The 14,870-nt window shown below is 45.4% G+C and overlaps 1 protein-coding gene and 1 long non-coding RNA gene across 3 annotated transcripts in view; one reads left to right on the top strand and one right to left on the bottom strand.

The window, feature by feature from the left end:
• The window catches only part of LOC143940583 (uncharacterized), a 128,480-nt gene extending 125,320 nt beyond the window's left edge, over positions 1 to 3,160 (top strand). For both annotated transcript variants that reach the window (XR_013263895.1, XR_013263896.1), the window contains one exon: positions 2,270 to 3,160. This is a non-coding gene — a long non-coding RNA (uncharacterized LOC143940583). The remainder of the gene's footprint in view (positions 1 to 2,269) is intronic.
• A 5,202-nt stretch (positions 3,161 to 8,362) lies between these two features.
• LOC143926399 (astacin-like metalloendopeptidase) overlaps positions 8,363 to 14,870 on the bottom strand; it is a 36,696-nt gene continuing 30,188 nt past the window's right edge. The window contains exons 9-11 of the mRNA XM_077450238.1: positions 12,369 to 12,496; positions 12,026 to 12,141; positions 8,363 to 8,851 (exon numbers count right to left, since the gene is read on the bottom strand). Coding sequence (XP_077306364.1) covers positions 8,372 to 8,851; positions 12,026 to 12,141; positions 12,369 to 12,496 — 724 coding nt within the window. The 3' untranslated portion in view covers positions 8,363 to 8,371. The remainder of the gene's footprint in view (positions 8,852 to 12,025; positions 12,142 to 12,368; positions 12,497 to 14,870) is intronic.

The following is a 14,870-nucleotide window of genomic DNA, read 5'->3' on the forward strand; positions in this document are numbered from 1 at the left end:
GCCATACAGATAGTATGGCTGAATTCGTGTCGCACCCGCCGCAAACTCGCACGGGACCCTTTTTTTGGTCCGCAGCAGAATCGGATCGCATGGGTGTTCACACCATGCGATCCGAGTTTGCAGATCGCACTGCGATATGCGAACTGATCTGGGGGTGTCATTAACATTTCACTGACACTCCCAGCAGTTCGCATAGGGCAGTGTGAACTGCCGCCGGGAGGCATGTGATGCGGGAACCCGCCGCGCATTCGTGGCGTTCCCACATCGCTCCAGTGTGAACCCAGCCTAATAAGCGATCGTTTTTCTGATCGCTGTATTAGTGTCACAGGTGACGCTAGTTAGGCAGGTAGGTATTTAGGTTCGCCGCAGCTTTTTATAGCGCCAGGGACCCCCATATACTACCGCATAAAGCCCCCTGATTGCCCCCTAGTTAACCCTTTCACCAGTGATCACCATATAACTGTTACAGGTGACGCTGGTTGGTTAGTTATTTTTTTTATAGTTTCAGGGCACCCGCCATTTATTACCTAGTCTCACTAGTGTACCCCTAAATTTAGGGGTGTCTACTTTCCAAAATGGGGTCATTTGGGGGGGTTTGTGCCATCTTGGCATTTTATGGCTTTCAAAACTGTAACGCCCTTAGAAATCCTGAAGGCAGTGCTTGGTTTTCGGGGCCCCGTACGCGGCTAGGCTCCCAAAAAGTCCCACATATGTGGTATCCCCGTACTCAGGAGAAGCAGCAGAATTTATTTTGGGGTGTCATTTCACATATGCCCATGGCATGCGTGAGCAATATATCATTTAGTGACAACTTTGTGAAAAAAAAATAAAAAAAAATTAAAGTTTGTAATATTCCCGCAACTTGTGGCAAAATATAAAATATTCCATGGACTCAAAATGCCTCTCAGCAAATAGCTTGGGGTGTCTACTTTCTAAAATGGGGTCATTTGTGGGGGTTTTGTGCCATCTTGGCATTTTATGGCCTTCAAAACTGTAATAGGTAGTGAGAAGTGAAATCAAACATTTACGCCCTTAGAAAGCCTGAAGGCGGTGCTTGGTTTTCGGGGCCCCGTACGCGGCTAGGCTCCCAAAAAGTCCCACATATGTGGTATCCCCGTACTCAGGAGAAGCAGCAGAATTTATTTTGGGGTGTCATTTCACATATGCCCATAGCATGTGTGAGCAATATATCATTTAGTGACAACTTTGTGTAAAAAATAAAAAAAAAATATTTTTTGTCATTATTCAATCGCTTGAGGCAAAAAAATAAAATATTCAATGGGCTCAACATGCCACTTATCAATTTCCTTAGGGTGTCTACTTTCCAAAATGGGGTCATTTGGGGGGGTTTTGTACTGCCCTGCCATTTTAGCACCTCAAGAAATGAGATAGGCAGTCATAAACTAAAAGCTGCGTAAATTCCAGAAAACGTACCTTAGTTTGTAGATGTGACAACTTTTGCGCAAACCAATAAATATACAATTATTGACTTTTTTTTTACCAAAGACATGTGGCTGAATACATTTTGGCCTAAATGTATGACTAAAATTGAGTTTATTGGATTTTTCTAATAACAAAAAGTAGAAAATATCATTTTTTTTCAAAATTTGCGGTCTTTTTACGTTTATATCGCAAAAAATAAAAATCGCAGAGGCAATCAAATACCATCAAAAGAAAGCTCTATTTGTGGGAAGAAAAGGACGCAAATTTTGTTTGGGTACAACATTGCATGACCGCGCAATTACCAGTTAAAGCAGCGCAGTGCCAAATTGTAAAAAGACCTCTGGTCATTTACCAGCAAAATGGTCCGGTCTGAAAGTGGTTAAACATGTGATCAGCTGTGTCTAATCACAACCAATCACATGTAAATATGGAAGTTCCGTTCATCGGTTCCCCTCACATTGACAGTGTGTGAGGAGAGGAGAGCCAATCAGGCATTTCCTCGCAGAAGAGACCTGTACAGATAATCGGGACACTGATTATCAATGCTGCATATCGGTGCCACCTCAGTGCCCATAAGTGTCGCCTCCTGAGCACATCATTCTTTTTCTGTCTGTATGTACAATGCACAGTGCCACTTCTCTTGTCCCCTGTGCTGGGTATAATTCTCAGTATCTGTTCTTATTCGGCATGTAAGGAATCAGCACAGTACCACTTCTCTTGTCCTGTATGCTTGGTGTAATTCTCTATAATGCTCTAATTCTTTCTGGACTCTACAAACATTGGTGTGGCACTAACTGCTTTTCTTATGTTTTTGGGTTTCTTCCAGGACCCTCATGGAAGTGGGATTGCTGTGCCATATGAGACCACCTCTGAAGCTAATTGGCATGATTATCTGAATGGGTCACCTGCACTATTTGGTATTAAAAACAGAAGATCTACTACATCTTACACAAGTACATAGATTGTCAGCTGTCTGGTATCGGGAAATGGTGGGTCACTTTATAGGGTTGTGAGGTGCCCCTTATGATAGGAATGGATGGGGAATCGTACATTGCAGGTTATTGGGTACAGGTGCGGATGTAAGATGGAGTCACAGTTTGGAGGGTGATCCTTAACACCCCTTTCACACCAGGGCGTTTTGCAGGCGCTGTAGCGTTAGAAATAGCGCCTGCAATCCGCCCTAAAGAAGCTGCACCATTGTCTGTAGTGTGAAAGCCCCGAGGGCTTTCACACTACAGTGGTGCGCTGGCAGGACGTCAGAAAAAAGTCCTGCCAGCAGCTTCTTTGGAGCGGTGAAGGAGCGGTGTGTTTACCGCTCCTCCACCGCTGCTCCCCATTGAAATCAATGGGGCAGCGCTGTAATACCGCCGGAAAAACGCAGCTATTGCGGCGTATTACCGGCGGTTTTAACCCTTTCGCGGCCGCTAGTGGGGGTAAAAGCGCCCCACCAGCGGCCAAAATGCGCCGCAAATCCGGCGGTAAAACGCCGCTAAAAATACCGGCGTTTTACCGCCGACGCAATGGGCGGTGTGGTGTGAAAGGGGTCTAAGAAAGGTAAGGGGGGTGAACATCACAGATTAGGAGGTGCTCATTCCTAGCTACGTAAAAAAAGTGAAGGCAGGCCTTCACCATTCTTGATAGGCATCAGTAATGTAAAAATGTTTACTAAATTGTATTACTGTCTTTTGTAACACTAATAAAAATTATTGAAACTGTCCATATTTTTCGTTTTGTTATGTTACCTGAGTATAGATCTAGGTTTGTCCCAAACATGTTTGAAGCCATTTACTGTTGACTGCCTCACTACCTCTGCTGGTAGTTTATTCCAAACATCAACTACCCGTTCAGTAAAATGTTAGTTTCTACCCGTCTCTAGACTCGTTCTATCTTATCGATGGCTTACAGTCGGCATGTTTATGGATGGTGAGGAGGAGGAGCAGGAGTCACAGGCTGCCCAGAATTTAGGATGGAGATGGGGCCTCAGATTGCCAGATGGTCCACAGTGACCTCCTGAGTGCCTTGTGAAGTCTCCTGAGGGTTGGGTGGGGGCATTTCACTATTTGATTATGACAATGAAGCCTCTTGTACTCACAATAAACCAAACTGATCATCTCTGCTAAAGACCAAATTATTCAGTTGAACTTTCTACCAAAGATTAACTCTACCGCCAGAGATTGCAACCCTACTGTCTCCCCTATCTGCAGCAGATATCAGACTGAGATAGGCACTCTTTATCACATGGCGTGGAGTTGTCCCAAATTGGGCAACGGCAGGGGTCACCTTGAGCTACAGCAAGCAGGTCCAAGCAACAGAATCCATTGATCTTCTGCTTACCTTTAAAGTTCCTCTATGGCTCCTCTTCTATTTAGCAGAGACTATCTTCAAACATGCTGCCTGTAAAGGGTGGGTCACAGGTGGTGCAAGCTGAGTGGCTCACCCATGGGTGGCCTCAACTGAGTCACTCAGCTTGCATTAGTCTGCATCTTTCCTTTACAGCTTCCATAGACAGGGGGGAATGGGGGTTTTACCTGGACTAGCACATTGCACCCCTGGATGAGAACTCGCTCATTGCCAATGCTTACTAGCCCACAACATTGCAGTAAGTAAATGTATCACTGTTATGCAGGCAGAATCACTGACCTTTCCATACAGGGACGCTGGAGAAATCAGCAACGACAGGGGAGTTCTCCACTCTTCTGTCACCATTCACCATAGGGAGCTATGCAATGAAAGCCTTTGTAAAGCTCTCAGCAAGGGCTTGTTCATGATAGCGGCTGTGAGGTGGTAATGCCACGCAGTTGAGTAGCATTTTTATCGCTTCCCCAACCTCACCCCCTTTGGGCCAGGGTTGTACACATGCTTTGCAGCTGTGGTAGGAATTATATGCTTTGTCGCTTTTGGTGGGCGTAGCACCCGCCAAACGTGACCCATTCAAGTGGTCACAGGGTTCAAAGGGTTAAAGCAGGCAGTGAGAAGGTGATACGATGCTACAACATCTCCTCACCGCCTGTCAAATGCTCTCTGAACAGCGATCCGAATGCAGACTGCTTTGCAAGGTTTGTGTGAATGAGCCCTAAAGGTTCTCTTTTGTCACATTTTAGGATTTTTTATTTCAGAACATCACATCATAAAAATGGGGTAAAGTTGGGCTCTGTTGTGTGCACCCTTACCAGTGCTGTATGACGCCTTGAACCCAGTGGCCACGATACTGTTGTCGCTGACTAGGGATGAGCTTCGTGTTCGAGTCGAACGTACGTTCGACTCGAACATTGGCTGTTCGGGCGTTCGGCGAATTCCGAAAGTTTGGGCCGTTCGCGTCAAAATTCGAGTGGCGCGCGCGGACCACAATGCACTGCGGTGGCGCAGTGCATTGCTGGCTCATGATTGGCCAAGCATGCACTGTGACCCTGCATGCTTGGCCAATTGTAGCGCCAGCAGCAAGGAGAGCCATGATTGGCCACAGGCATCCTGCCTGTGGCCAATCATAGCTCAGGCTGTGTAGTGCACGCCCCACACTATATAAGGCCGCCTTTGAGGCGGCCTCGTGTAGTGTGTTAGCATCTGAAGCAGTGGGTGTTCTGTGTACCTTCAACACAGTACACACCGATCGTTTTTGGCTGATTTCCTATCTTGCTGCTGTGTAGTGGTTGTTGTCTGTGCCCTGACCGCAGTATACACCACTATATTCACCTCACCTATATAGCTAGTGATCTAGCTTTAACCACTTAACAACTGCCCATTGCCGATTAACGGCTTCAGGGCGGTTGTTTAACTCTGAGAGGCCGTTAATTAACGGCCTCCCAGAATTCTGCTCTCACGCGCCCCCTGGGGCGCGCACTCAAGAGCATCCGTGACCTGTGGACCCGGCGCATCACGGATCACGGTAAACGGGCGCTTGTCGCAGCCGTTTACCACGTGATCGCTCCGTCAAATGACGGAGTGATCACTTGTAAACAAACCGGCGTCATGTTATGACGCCCGTTCCTCCCTCCCCTCTCTGTACCGATCGGTACAGCGGAGGGGAAAGAGATCGGTGTCAGCAGCGATGTGGGCTGCATCTGCAGTGCCCACATAGCTGCTCACCGAATTTAACCCCTCAATTCCCTGCCAATACTCTGCAATACCAGTGCATACTCTGCAGTACCCCGCCATTACTCTGCAGTACCCCGCCATTACTCTGCAGTACCCCGCCATTACTCTGCAGTACCCCGCCATTACTCTGCAGTACCCCCCAATACTCTGCAGTACCCCCCAATACTCTGCAGTACCCCCCAATACTCTGCAGTACCCGCCATTACTCTGCAGTACCCCGCCATTACTCTGCAGTGCAGTACCCTGCCATTACTCTGCAGTACCCTGCCATTACTCTGCAGTACCCTGCCATTACTCTGCAGTACCCTGCCATTACTCTGCAGTACCCTGCCATTACTCTGCAGTACCCTGCCATTACTCTGCAGTACCCTGCCATTACTCTGCAGTACCCTGCCATTACTCTGCAGTACCCTGCCATTACTCTGCAGTACCCTGCCATTACTCTGCAGTACCCGCCATTACTCTGCAGTACCCTGCCATTACTCTGCAGTACCCTGCCATTACTCTGCAGTACCCTGCCATTACTCTGCAGTACCCTGCCATTACTCTGCAGTACCCTGCCATTACTCTGCAGTACCCTGCCATTACTCTGCAGTACCCTGCCATTACTCTGCAGTACCCTGCCATTACTCTGCAGTACCCTGCCATTACTCTGCAGTACCCTGCCATTACTCTGCAGTACCCTGCCATTACTCTGCAGTACCCTGCCATTACTCTGCAGTACCCTGCCATTACTCTGCAGTAACCCCCATTACTCTGCAGTACCCTGCCATTACTCTGGAGTACCCCCCAATACTCTGCAGTACCCTGCTATTACTCTGTAGTACCCCGCCAATACTCTGCAATACCCTGCCATAAATTGCCATACCCAGCCATACTCGGTGATACCCTGAAATACCCAGCCATAGACGCCCCCCACCCCTCACCGCCCTCCGGTGCTTCTACCAACTCGCCAGTACGATCAAAGCCAGAATCTTTTTTTTATTTTTTATTTCAGGCTTCCCAGCCTAGAGGTGAGATGTGGGGTCATATTGACCCCCAGATTTCACTGTAAAGAGGACCTGTCACCCCATATTCCTATTACAAGGGATGTTTACATTCCTTGTAATAGGAATAAAAGTGATCAAAAATATATTTTTGGGGAAAAAAATGTCAAACTAAAAAAAATAAAGTAAAATGAACAATAAAAAAAAATAAAAATTTTTAAAGCACCCATGTCCCCATGTGCTCGCATGCAGAAGCGAACGCATGCGTAAGCCCCGCCCACATATGAAAACGGTGTTCAAACCACACATGTGAGGTATCGCCGAGAACGTTAGAGCGAGAGCAATAATTCTAGTCCTAGACCTCCTCTGCAACTCAAAACATGTAACCAGTAAAAAAAAAAATTTTAAGCATCGCCTATGGGGATTTTTTAAGTAGCGACGTTTGGCGCCATTCCACGGGCATGTGCAATTTTGAAGAGTGACATGTTTGATATCTATTTACTCAGCATAACTTCATCTTTCACTTTATGCAAACATTGGGCTAACTTTACTGTTTTTTTTGTTTGTTTTTTAAGCACAAAACTGTTTTTTCCCCCCAAAAAACGCGTTTGAAAAATTGCTGTGCAAATACCGTGTGAGATAAAAATTTGCAACGACCACCATTGTATTCTCCAGGGTCTTTTGATATGCATATGCTGTGTGTGTGAAATAACCTGATAATATGACAATTTTGTGGAAAAAAAAAAAAAAGGAAATAGGCCGTCAGTACTTCAGGTGTGATCAATTTTCAGATATTGGCACCATAGCTTGTGGACTCTATAACTTTCACAAAGACCAAATAATATCCACCAATTTGTACTTATTTTTACCAAAGATATGTAGTAGTATGAATTTTGGCCAAAATTTATGAAGAAAAAATTACTAATCTGCTAAATTTTATAACAGAAACGAAGAAAAATTCATTTTTTCACAGAATTTTCGGTCTTTTTTCTTTTATAGCACAAAAAATAAAAACTGAGAGGTGATTAAATACCACCAAAAGAAAGCTCTATTTGTGTGAAAAAAAAGACAAACATTTCCTATAGGTCCAGTGTTGCATGACTGAGTAATTGTCATTCAAAATGTGAGGGCACCGAAAGCTGAAAATTGGTCTGGTTATTAAGGGTGTTTAAGTGCCCAGTGGTCAAGTGGTTAATAATAGAGCTTACAGTCAGTAGTGTTAGGAGATAGTGCGTGCTGTCTGTGTGCTCTGTACCCAGTACATACCGCTATAATATAGGGCAGGCCCCTACTTTCAAACATCCAACTTACAAACATCTCCTACTTGCAAACGCAAGGAGACAGCAGCAAGTGAGATGAAAAAAGATGGACGACAAAACAAATTATACAGGGGTGATAACCCTTCCCTATGTTTTCCAAAAAGCTTAAGAATAGTTTGTTTGACTGGAGCTACACTTTAAAAATGTACCGGTTGAAAATTACAAACAGATTCAACTTAACACAACAAACCTACACAGTCCCTGTCTTGTTTGCACCGCCTGTATACTGCTGTTCTGAGTATATAGGGCCTGGGCGCCACACGCATTTCCTTTTTTTAATATGGGTACGGGGTTCCCCTTAATATGCGTACAAGACCCAAATAGGCTGGTAATGGGCAGGGAGGGCTACCCATGCCATTTTTCTCAATGATTTTCAACCATATTGCAGGAACCAGATATAACATTAAAACCGCAAGCAGTTTTAAATGGTGTTATTTCCGTTTAATGTCATTTTGTGCAGGGACTGTTCCAAACACGGGAAACACGTGGCACTTCACAGGCATACTACAGACACCCCCCCAGGCACCATATTTAAAGGAATATTTCACCTTTTTTTTTCACTTTAATCGTCATTAAAATCAGTGCTCCCGCTAAAACGGCAGTTTTTAAAACTTTTTTTTGCAGTGACCCATGTCCCCTGAGGCAGGAGGCAGGTCCCCAAACCCTTTTTAGGACACTATCTTGCATATTAGCCGTTAAAATTAGCACTTTCCATTTCGAACGTTCGAGTCCCATAGACTTCAATGGGGTTCGAACGTTCGTAACGAACGCAGGGGTCGTTCGCAAGTTCTGATGCGAACCGAACCGGGGGGTGTTCGGCTCATCCCTATCGCTGACGAATTCAAGGAGCATTTTGTTGGTTGTAGAGACCATAGGGGGAAGCTGGCCGGCTCCACAGGCTCTGTCCAATAACACTGGGGAGGAGGTGGTGGGCCCATCGTAGATCCTCAGGTAATCAGAAGCACAGCGTGTCGAGTTCTGGACATCAAAGGCCTGGAATTGCAGGAAGACCTAGAGGAAAAAGGAGATGTCTGACTGTTAACCACTTGCCTACCGGGCACACAAATAGAGCTTTCTTTTGGTGATATTTAACCACTTCAAAACAGGGCATTTTCACCCCCTTCCTGCCCAGGCCAATTTTCAGTTTTTAGCACTGTCGCATTTTGAGTGACAGTTGCGTGGTCATGAAACACTGTATCCAAATAACATTTTTATAATTTTTTTCCCCCACAAATAGAACTTTCTTTTGGTGGTATCTGATCATCTGTGGTTTTTATTTTTTGCGCTGTAATCAAAAGAAGTGCGACAACTTTGAAAAAAAAAAACACAATATTTTTAACTTTTTGCTATAATAAATATCCCAATTAAAAAAACAAAACAAAATAACAATTTTTTCCTCAGTTTAGGGCAATATGTTTTCTTCTACATATTTTTGGTATAAAAAAAAACCGCAATAAGCATAAATTGATTGTTTTTTTTGCGCAAAAGTTATTGTGTCTACAATATTGAGGATGGTTTTATGGCATTTTTATTATTATTTTTTTTTATTTACGAATAATGGCGGTGATCTGCAATTTTTATCGTGACTGTGACATTGCGACAGACATATCAGACACTTTTGACACCATTTTGGGACCACTGACAATTATACAGCGATCAGTGCTATAAAAATGCATTGATTACTGTATAAATGTCACTAGCAGTGAAGGGGTTAACACTAGGGGGCGATCAAGGGGTTAAACGTGTTACCTAGGAAGTGATTCTAACTGTAGGGGGGGGACTCACAAGGGGAGGAGACCGATTGGTGTTCCTCTGTACACGGAACACAGAATCGGTCTCCTCTCCCCTGACAGGACGTGGATGTGTGTGTAAACACACACATCCACGTCAGGGGAAAGGAGACCGTTCCAGCTCTGATACCGGGCAATCACGGGTGCCCGGCGGACATCGCCGCCGCCGCCAGGCACGCGCATGGGCTCCCGAGTGACGTGGCCCCCAGACAGCTGGGAAGCCCAGGACGTCATATGACGTCCGCCCCGGAATGGGAAATCCATCCTGCAGACGTCACCACTGTGTTTTTGTTTGTTTTTTGCTAAACAAACGAAAAAAAAGACCAAAAACATTTTTCTGTCTGTTATAAAATTTTGCAAACGGGTCATATTTCTCACAGACAGGTGTACGCTGATGAGGTAGCACTAATAGGAGGCACTGAAGGGCACTGATGTGCAGCACTAATAGGGGGCACTGAAGGGCACTGTTGGGACTGCATTCATACCTCCCCACATTTTGAGATAGGAATGAGGGTCACCTACTAACAAATGTATGTAGGCATAGGACACGCCCCCTGCCACACCCTCTTAAAGGAGAATTAACCAAAAAAAGGTTAATTAAATCCACAAGGACTTTTCCCTGATTTTGGCTTTTAAAATGTACAAATGCAGCAATTATATACATACAACTACCGTATTTATCGGCGTATAAAACGCACTTTTTCCCCCTTAAAAACAGGGGAAAATCGTGGGTGCGTGTTATATGCCGATTATTATATTATTATATTATATTATTTTTAATATATGACGTGGGCGGCTTTCAGCCGTTCTCGGCAGCTTTCGGCCGGTCTTGGCAGCTTTCGCCCGCTCTCGGCCGTTCTCGGTGGCCGAGAGTGGCTGAAAGCCGCCGAAAGCAGGACATCTGGCTCTGTATCTCCGCAGCGCCATTTTTAAATGGCAAAGCTGAAAATTACACTGACAAGGCTGCATGATAAGGCTGCAAATGACACTGACAAGGCTGCAGATGGACACTGATAAGGCTGCATTGATGGGCATTTAAATGTAAGTTATTTTCCTTAAACTTCCCTCCTAAACTTGGGGTGCATGTCACACGCCGGAGCGTGTTATATGCCGATAAATATAGTATATAGATTAGGGCAAAATGAGGGACAAATGAGGAGAAAAGAGGGACAGAAGGACAGAAGAACATTGCTCCAAATCAGGGAAAGTTGGGAGCTATGCTGCACTGATCATAAGGACTCTGATGATCAGTGCCCTGATTATCAGTGTAGATGTCCCCTATCACACTTGCCGGCTCTCTCCTCACAATGTGGCAGCGCAGGGAAAGGGATGCCGATAAGTGGCAAGTGTGTTTACATTGTGATCAGCTGTGATTGGACATGATCACATGGTAAAGAGTCACTGTGATTGGCTCCTTACCCCGATCTGTGATCTTCTGTGTCTGAAGGACACAGAGCATGCCAGGTGTGTGCCGCGGCAGGCACGAGGGGCAGTTCTGGGAGGATATCAGTAGATGCCCTCCCAGAACTGGACAACCGTGCTGTAGCCGTCATTCGCCTATAGCGTGGTGGGCAAGTGGTTAAAGTGGAACTTAACTGTATCTGAGCTCCACAAACTGAAAACGCTATTTCATTCATTTTTAATATTTACAGAAAACTTGCCCATCCATCTTTGCGTGATTTATTTTGTTGAGAAATCCCTAAAAAAAACACCCCCTTAGTATTTCTAGCTGTGGCAATCTTGAGTAAGGGCAGATGACTCATATAGCATTTACTTCCTGGAATCCATCTGCCCTTAGCTCAGGCATGCAGGAAGGAGGGTGTGCTTAGCTGGGAAAGCCCCTCCTCCAGGTGAAAGAAAAATAAATGCCCATGAAGACTCCTGGGATGTATGACATCATTTTGGACTAGGCCAGAAACCAGGAAGCAACTGAAGAAACGCAAAAAGAAAAATTTATAATAGGTAATTATAATATTCCTTCCTATCTGTTTAGTAATGCTAGCAGCAAAAGGATGAAAAATAGTTAATGCTGATTAAGGGGCGGATCACACCATGAATCTCACAGGGACGATTCATTGGAATGGGTGCCAGACCGCACCAAACGTAGGACATGCACTACTTTAGAAAATACACAGCAACCAGATTGCATTACTGTACAACACAACCCAGTGCAGACAAACGCACTGCACTTGCAAGTTGCGTTTGGGGTGTCATTAACCTAACACTGACACCTGTTGCAGATGGTAACTGCAGTGCATTGTGAACGTGGTGTGGGAAACGCACACGGAATGCAGGTTTCCCGCACCACGTTCTGCTGTGAACTGACCCTGAATGAGTTTAGTTCACTTTAAGTAATAACTTTTTAACCCTTTGATACACTGAATTGTGGCCTTACCTGGTTTGATGGAACACGAATGAGCCACAAGCAGCTGCTGGCAGTGGGATAATTATTGGGGTAGTTGGAAGATGTTAGGGATCCTGAAGGATCGGAGAGCAATGTTCGGCAGAGACCTATAAAAGTTACATGGTTAGAAATTCAAAGTGGTTGTCAGTATAAAAAGCAAGACAGAGCAGTACATCAGCAACAGCAAGAATCAGGCCATTCACATACAGAGGTACGATCAGATTTTTTTTTCTTATACTCCGGGTTCACTCATGGTATATTTAATTGAAAAATAGTGACCCTGATTTGTAAAGCTCTATGAATTCCAAGTTCTTACCGCAATCATATAACTTACCGCAATCATATAACTTGTTAATTTTGGCAACATCCAAGTTGCTGAGTCCATAGCGCTGTCCGATGGCGATAGAGGCATTTGGTTTCGGGACAATGGTGGCAGAGATGCCATCCGCGGAGAAAGCAGACCTAGAAACAAATACAATTATATATTTTACACACACTCTTCCATTATCATGGCTTTAGCTAAAAAGGGGGTCCTATAGGTAAAAGAAAAGCTTTTCAGGTGCCTCCGGCTTCTCTTCCTCTTTATACAAAAATTAGGAGTTGTAATCCTTGACTTTCTCTGCAGCACCCCCTGCAGGTGAAAACAGGTATTATGGTGCAAACTTTGCACTATAAAATCAGTAACATTAGGATGACACTATACAATATCCTCATACTCCTATAATAATCCATACACAGCGCTGGAATCTATTTTTCATGAAATAGTTTCATACTGTGTTTTTCTGCCTCCTTGTAAAGTATTTTGGCAAGCCTTCTCACTTCTGTTTGGAACGAGCAGTGTATGTTAGTTGCAGTCATGTGGACTGTTCTGTGTTCTCTTATAGTCCATAGCCCATTTGGGAGCAAGCAAGAGAAGGTGGCTACATTCCTAAATACCGTAGAACCATTGAGAACCAACCTTGTCATCCTCAGGAAGTCAGATGATGACACCAAAAAAAAGATTTGGAGCAGGCTGAGAGCAATAGAATGGCGTTAAGAACACATACTTGAATAGAATTGTTCTTTAAACCCTTATGCCCCGTGCACACGATCGGAAATTCCATCAGCAAAAGTCCGTTGTGAGGTTTTGGTCGGAAGTATGCTCGATCTGACTTTTGGTGTCGGAATTCCAGCAGAAAAAGATTGAGAGCATGTTCTCTTTTTTTCTGAAGGAAAAAGTTCAGATCAAAAATGTACCAATTCCAACATGCAGAATTCCTACACATGCTCGAAAACAATGCAATGCATGCTCTGAAGCATTGAACTTCATTTTCTCGGCTTGTCGTAGTGTTGTACGTCAGCGCGTTCTTGGCGGTCGAAAGTTCAGATAACTTGTGTGACCGTGTGTATGCAAGCCAAGCTTGAGCGGAATACCAGCGGAAAAACTATCCATGTATTTTGCAACGAAAACTTTGATCGTGTGTACGCAGCATTAGAGTTGGCGCCTCCCAACCCTTTAAGAGTTTTAGGATGCTGGGAGGTGAGGCGAGGTTTATGGTCATGTGCTGTCATGACTGCAGGGTACCATGGATCCAGGTGGGTCCATAGGACCCAGGAGGCACTTTAAGAGGTGTGGCAACTGGGGCGCAATTCCTGAGGACCCCTCCCTCTAGCATGCAGTGTCATCTTTGCATCATGAGCTGCTCCCCTGTCCTGCCCCGCTCCACTCTGCTCCCCAGCAGTACAAGTTGTACTGCTGGGGAGCGGGGCGGGGGGTGGAGCAGCAAAGGCTTCAATAGTAGGAGCACCCGCCGCCACTGCAGAGCTGCTGTCGCCACATGTTGCATCACTGTGCCAGGATCTGAGCTTAGTTGGTCAGTGGCGGTGAAGAGGAAAGGAGGAGCTTTCATGGTGCCGCGCAATTCATATTCCTTTGAGCTGAGTGGATCTTTTTGGGCGTGTCTCTTTGCTGGAGGGGGCATCTCTCTTTGCTGGAGGGGGCATCTCTCTTTGCTGGAGGGGGCATCTCTTTGCTGGAGGGGGCATGTCTCTTTGCTGGAGGGGGCATGTCTCTTTGCTGGAGGGGGGATCTCTCTTTGCTGGAGGGAGCATGTCTCTTTGCTGGAGCGGTCATGTCTCTTTGCTGGATTGAGCATGTCTCTTTGCTGGAGGGGGTATGTCTCTTTGCTGGAGGGGGTATGTCTCTTTGCTGGATTGGGCATATCTCTTTGCTGGATTGAGCATGTCTCTTTGCTGGAGGGGGTATGTCTCTTTGCTGAATATATGGGGATGTCTCTTTTCTGGATTGGGCTGTCCCTTTACTATTTGGGGATATCTCTTTAAATTATGGAAATGTCTCTTTGCTGGATGGGTGTAATTTTTTTTGGGGGGGGGCAGCATTTCATTCTTGGACCAAGGCAGCATGATGTCTTGGGCCAGCCCTGCATGGCAGTCACATGATCGGAAACCTCCTGATCACAAGCAGCGATTGTGAGCTTTCCGTTAGCCACTGGTAACTGTGCTGGGAGTGGCAGGGCACCCGCTCTTGGCACAGCTGTGTACCGCCAATTCACACAAATATGTGGCCCCTCAGCACCAGGGCCCACCTGCCAAGAGGCGGCATACTTGCATGCGGCCGGCGCCAAAGGGATTTAACCAGAGTTTGGTGATGTATTAATCCTGAATCACATAAGGAATGCTAATATGTGCCTAAACAGACTCCATCACATTGTACAATTGGAGCTATAAATGACAGTGTCTGACAGCCCACCGTCCCAGCTATGTATAATGACTTAAGCAGCCCATAGAATATGACACATGCACATGGGTGGAAGGAAAGAAAATTGCTCAATTCCCC

The sequence above is a fragment of the Lithobates pipiens genome, unplaced genomic scaffold (assembly GCF_037356315.1).
Source record: "Lithobates pipiens isolate NorthernLeopardFrog02 unplaced genomic scaffold, aLitPip1_a1.2 Scaffold_10, whole genome shotgun sequence".
NCBI classification, from domain to species: Eukaryota; Metazoa; Chordata; class Amphibia; order Anura; family Ranidae; genus Lithobates; species Lithobates pipiens.